At 32.8% G+C, this 5,996-nt stretch overlaps 1 protein-coding gene across 1 annotated transcript; it reads left to right on the top strand.

Annotated features, from left to right (window-relative positions):
- The first annotated feature begins 1,447 nt into the window (after positions 1 to 1,447).
- On the top strand, positions 1,448 to 5,127 carry LOC107420601 (branched-chain amino acid aminotransferase 1, mitochondrial). Its single transcript, XM_016029599.4, has 10 exons — positions 1,448 to 1,629; positions 2,256 to 2,317; positions 2,949 to 3,123; positions 3,245 to 3,421; positions 3,527 to 3,658; positions 3,804 to 3,902; positions 4,048 to 4,164; positions 4,298 to 4,393; positions 4,516 to 4,628; positions 4,760 to 5,127. Exons 1-10 carry the CDS (start codon positions 1,558 to 1,560, stop codon positions 4,872 to 4,874), a joined length of 1,158 nt encoding a protein of 385 aa, XP_015885085.1. The 5' UTR covers positions 1,448 to 1,557; the 3' UTR covers positions 4,875 to 5,127.
- The last annotated feature ends 869 nt before the right edge of the window (positions 5,128 to 5,996 follow it).

The following is a 5,996-nucleotide window of genomic DNA, read 5'->3' as shown; positions in this document are numbered from 1 at the left end:
TAATATATATTTTAAAAAAAAACGACGTTACTTTTTATTTTAGTTTTTTTAAGCTTTGCTGCAAACGACGTTATGTTTTTATTACTTCATCATGCCGACATCCATCTTTCAATTTCCATAATAAGCAAAAAAAATTGCTTATTTCAGCACGTTTCAAATTCCATATAAAGTATTCGACAAAAAAAAAAATCCGCATAAGGCGGAGAAATATGTGGTGAAGGGATGCACAAACTTTATCCTGGGAGATTTTGTTATCTTGTCTTAAAATTTGGTGGACCAGGATACTGTAATGTGGCGGATTGGAAATACAAAACAGAAGAGAAGGACAATTTATCCAATCTGGTTGCTGTTCCTTATCACGTGCCAAGCAGGGCCATAATGTATCGAGTTTAGGAAGCCAGAAGGGGACAAGGAGCCTCAACGGTAACTATGAATTATTTGACATGTGGAACCGATGGCTAGATTTTACAACTGATTATTACCAAAATGAAAATTTCGTCTTACAGTTGATTACTGCCAGCACATACTCATAGTGAAATGGAGAAATTTGAAGTACATATCATGGTGGATTCTATGTTAATGCACACAGCAAATAGAAAAAAGCCATATGTAGCATTAAATTTGTGTCAATCAAAAGAATCCACATCAACGTTTTATATAATTGTAATGTAATTTCATTTTCATCCATATATTTTTATTGATTTATTTATGTATTTTTTCCGTCATTTTCACTTTTATGAACCTCCACTGTTAGAAGAAAAAGTTCTTCCTCACTTCTTAGCATAAAGAAGCTCAATAAACTAGATACGGCAATTTTTAATTATCTACAATTAAACACTGATTTCCATAAAATATAACCTCCATATTTCTTCTTGTATATTCGATGTTTTTGTATCTCTCTTTGTCCCATAAATATTTTACCCTTCGAAAATATAAAAATTTGTCCTCTTTTTTTTTTGGAAAGGATTTATCAAATTAAGTGAAATGACTTTCATAGAAAAAGAAATACAAATTAAAACCCTAAATAATTGTGAGGATTAATGAAGTGATGAAGATGATAGACTTTGCTATTATTAGGTCTCATGTGGGTTCCACATGTGGTATGGAAGCGTTAGAGATTTCAATCGCTTAAGGAAGGATAGCAATGAAGATTTAGTCATTTTCTTATTACCATGTTATGATAATTTTCATATAAGTATTTTTATTATTGATAATTGGTTAACATTTAATGATATGTTGATAAACTATATGAGTTTGATAAAATGTTCAAGTCAAATGGACTCATTTAAATTTTAAATATATTTATAAATTTTTTATAACAATTAAAAAACTAATAAATGAGGTAAAAAAATACAGAGAATAGGAAAATTTCTAACTTAGTTTGTCGTAGTTGATGATTGGTTCGCTTCCCTTGCTTCTCTATATATACACATATTTTGCTATTCCATGGCACCTACATTTTTCATTTCTTACTTGTTCTCGGGTGTTGTTCCCTCTCTAATTGCTCTTTTTTTCTCGGTTCTTCATCCACCTCTTTTCAATTAAGACTAGTAAACCATGCTTAATGGGAGGAGGCTATGCTTACGCAATTTGGTTGAATCTGTAAGAGTTGGTTCTTCCTTATTCAAGGTGGTTGGTTCTTTCTTTGTTATTGTTGTTTTCTCTTTCTAATGTCGAATTTGGGCATCGATTTGTGCGTAAGCATCATACATGTTGTGTTTTCTTCAACCCTCTGTCGTTGCTGTTTCTGTTGGTAGCTCCTTGTTTAAATTGATCACCAAATTCATGACAGCATCTTAATCACCCTCCAGAGTTATTCATTTCGTTTGTGAGCTTCCAATACTAGTTCTTCACAATTGACATAGTCAGTCTCTTGAATCTCCATCGATGAGCGAGAGGAATGTGGTTCATGTTTTTCCCACATCTCACATACTCATGAATTATGATCATTAATAGTTTCTTCCGAAACGCTTTCAGTTTTGCTCTTCATAATGTTTCCGTTTAGAAACCTAATTCTTTAAGGTTTTATTTATTTATTTATTTTAAATAACAATACAAATCACTTAATAAGTGGAAAGTGCTAAAATCGCTGTTGTTAACTACATAAGCTGTAACCCCAAAAAAAAAAAAAAAAAAAAAAAACACTAAAGGTCACTCAGAAACTTATTTTAACTCTTTTTCTCGTTATGTGTGCCTGTGAATTTTGCAAGAAAACAGATATAATTATTTTCAATTTTTTTGGCGCACATTTGCAGGTTCGACGTGGCTATAACAGCGTAGCAGCAGCTCAGGCAGTATCTTCTCAGTCATTGGCTAGGTAAAGTGGCAACAATCCATTATTACTTCGTTTTTGAAAAAAAATAAAAAAATAAATAAAAAATACCCGACCCTTTTTTTCATTAATACCTCCTGTAGTTTCAGAATTTTTGTATTTACTAATTAGCACCACCGGTCTTTCTCTGAAGTTTGTAAATTGTGCAGTCTATCCTGTTAACCAGCTCTTCCGGAAAAGGAAATCTTCTGCATTCAGTGTATATTAACATTAACCATTAAAAAGCTGCAGTGTGAAATATAACAAGCAATGATGCTAATATGATTGAAACTACAAGGACATGAATGTCCAAACCCCTTTTTCTAATAAAAAATGAAAAAGAAAAAAAGTGGTCTATCTATTAGCATACACTACGATTACGATATATATATAAAGACTTTTTGTTTTTTTTTTCTTTTTTTTTTTTAATTATTCTTTTCTTTGGTCAAACATAGTGTCATAGATTATACCTGTCAGTAGTATTCTGTATTTGCCTCGTTATATGCCTTTCATCTTCAAATTATCATTTTTTTTTTTTCTGGTAGTTATTGAACGCGATATTAAAAAATCGTGATAATTTTTCTCGACTTCATTTTGTTTCCTGAAAGTTTTAAATGGAAATTAGTCATATTTTCAGTGATGCTGAATGCGCTGCTGATGTGGACTGGGAAAATCTCGGATTCAATCCAAGGCCAACTGACTACATGTACATAATGAAATGTGCCAAAGAAGGGAATTTCGAAGAGGGACAACTAAATCCCTATGGAAACATTGAGTTAAGCCCTTATGCAGGGGTACTGAATTATGGTCAGGTAAGATTGCTGTTGATATTGATTTAGAAATTAGAATTATAGATTCTAATTTTAATAAAAATATAATTTAAAGAAGCTTATATATGAATATGACTTTGGTTGGAAAATAAAATGATTGCAGGGATTGTTGGAAGGCATAAAAGCATATAGGAAAGAAGATGGGCGGCTTCTTCTGTTCCGTCCAGACCAGAATGCGATTCGGATGAAGATGGGTGCTGAAAGGATGTGCATGCCCTCTCCCTCCGTTGATCAATTCGTCCATGCTGTGAAGCAAACTGTCCTGGCTAATAAGCGTTGGGTAATTTATATTTATGAACAAAATGTGGGCATAGCATTGAAAAATCTGAAAATTTGTATAATTCTCTTATGACTTTCTTTTTTTGTCATGATTGTAATTAAACAGGTTCCTCCGCCTGGAAAAGGGTCTCTTTACCTTAGGCCTCTGCTAATGGGAAGCGGTCCTGTACTAGGTGTAGCTCCAGCTCAGGAATTTACATTCATAGTATTGGCTTCCCCTGTGAGTAACTATTTCAAGGTAGGGATACTTTTTTTTTTCTCAGTTGTATAGCTTTAAGCTTGACCACTACCTTAATTTCTCTCTCTCTCTCTCTCTCTCTTTCTATATATATATATATATACATATATGTGAAAGGAGGTTAATGTTTTGTATGTGTATACAGGATGGTTATGCGCCATTGAATTTGTATGTTGAGGATGAGTTTGATCGTGCATCTCCTCGTGGGACTGGAAGTGTCAAAACGATTTCCAATTATGCCACTGTAGGTTGACCATTCTCTTACATTGCAATTTTTATTGAAGCAATGGACTTTGCTAATAAATTACCAGAAAGCTGCTGGTTATGTAACTTGGATTTAAGAGTAGGCAAAGGCGTTGTATCTTTACTTTACTTGCTTTGGTGTGAAGGTGATGAAAGCCCAAAGCAGAGCAAAGAACAGAGGATTTTCAGATGTCTTGTACCTGGACTCCCAGAATAAGAGATATATAGAGGAGGTAGCTGCTTGTAATATTTTCATTGTAAAGGTATCTTTTGAACTAGAACCTCCTTTTCAATTGCCGTACAGTGAAAAGTAAACAAAATTTAAGTGTACTTGAATTTTAAGAGAAAACGCTTTTCATTTTTTTGTTCCATTTTTTGTTTTTCTTTTTTTGGTAGGGCAATATGATTGCAACGCCTGCCATAAATGGGACCATACTAGCAGGAGTTACGCGAAGATGCATCATTGAGATTGCTCAGGACCATGGTTACCACGTGAGTGTTAGCATGTGACATAATCCTGTTGTTTTGTAGATTCACCACTTCTTCAACTTCACATACCATGCAATGTTTTAATTTTGCTAGCTCTAATCGCTGGATTGGGGTGTTGAATCCAGGTTGAGGAACGTAGCATTCCAGTGGATGAATTGATGGATGCCGATGAAGTATTTTGCACTGGAACTGCTGTTGGTGTTGCTTCTGTAGGCAGCATTACATACCGCAACAAAAGGTAATTTATGTTGGCGCGTGCTTAATTATTTGAGATCCAAGGAATTTAGAATAATAACTGAATGTAATTACTAAGCAAGCAAACATGTGATAATTATTAGCTCATATATATAATTGTGCATATATATGCAGAGTTGAATTCAGAACAGGTGCTCAGGCGGTGTGCGCAGAACTCAACACAACCTTGGTTGGGATTCAAAGGGGTATCCTGGAGGATAAGAATGGCTGGAATGTTGATATTGACTGAGCTCGTTATCCCTACTTAATCAGCCAAAACCATTTTCCTGAGAGTTGTATCGTGCATACAAATAATCTTCCAATCATGTACCCCAAAAAAAAAAGTTAATAATAATAATAATAATAATCCTCCAATCATTTTCTGGCATTTTACTTTTTGGGTGTGCCTTATCCATCTTATCTTCCACTGCCATAGAGGATGAACTGTCCTTGTACTTTTACCCCACATTAAAAAAAAAAAAAAAAAAAAAAATCTCTAATTACTCTCTCTCTTCTCTATATGCTCCCCACAAGTAGATAATATTCCATCAATTTGTCAAATGAAGACAAGCACTGCGCATGCGAAAAAGATAAAATTGTTGCGTATGCTTACAGTTAGTTTAAAAAAAAAAAAACAAAACAAAACAAAAACAAAAACAAAAAAACAACTGCAATCCACCTCATCCATGACATCGTCGTTTCCTCTAATTTTTTCTTTTCTCTTAATAATTGTTGTGTTGTCTTTTTTTCCTTTTTCTTTTCTTTAACTAGTATTTTTCTTTCAGAATGGGGGACAAAAAAATAATTTTATTTTTTTCCCAGTTTTTGTTTGTTAGTGGATCATGACCTCCAAAGCACCCATTTTTTTTTTCTTTTTTTGTTTTTATTTATTTATTTATTTTTTAAGCAATAGCAATAACTAAGCAAGCATGATTGATTGGTAAAAGTAAAAATTTCGTGTGACCAACCAAGCAATTATATTTTATTGCATAGCTGAAAATTAAACCCTTTTTTTTTTTTTTTAAATGAAAGAAAAGTTTGGAAAAAAAGAGAACTTACATTGCTGAGTGGTAAACTCCATCTGCATCAACAAAAATAATTTGCCAATATCTATATTTATAGTTGTGCGACTTGATTTACCTTCTAAATTCCTTACCAATGAATCTATTTGCAAGGTAAATATATTTATAGTTTTATTGTTTCTTGTATAAAATCTATTTATAGTTGTATGGTAAATTTTTTCCCATTAGCAGCATCTCACTGAAAAAAAAAAAAAAAAATGTCTTTGTTTTCTTTCATTAAAAGATACTCTTTAGAAAAGGAAATTATTCTCCATGTATGGATTATGATACATGCTTTAAAAAACAACAAT

The sequence above is a fragment of the Ziziphus jujuba genome, chromosome 5 (genome assembly GCF_031755915.1).
Source record: "Ziziphus jujuba cultivar Dongzao chromosome 5, ASM3175591v1".
In the NCBI taxonomy this organism is placed as follows: Eukaryota; Viridiplantae; Streptophyta; class Magnoliopsida; order Rosales; family Rhamnaceae; genus Ziziphus; species Ziziphus jujuba.
This window is presented reverse-complemented; position numbering and strand designations above follow the sequence as displayed.

Excerpts from the sequence above, each read along its gene's own strand:
- LOC107420601 (XM_016029599.4), top strand. The coding sequence starts at position 1,558 with ATGCTTAATGGGAGGAGGCTATGCTTACGCAATTTGGTTGAATCTGTA. Across the intron at positions 1,630-2,255 it reads TTGGTTCTTCCTTATTCAAG|GTTCGACGTGGCTATAACAG; the intron begins GTGGTTGGTTCT and ends GCACATTTGCAG. Across the intron at positions 4,394-4,515 it reads CTCAGGACCATGGTTACCAC|GTTGAGGAACGTAGCATTCC; the intron begins GTGAGTGTTAGC and ends TGTTGAATCCAG.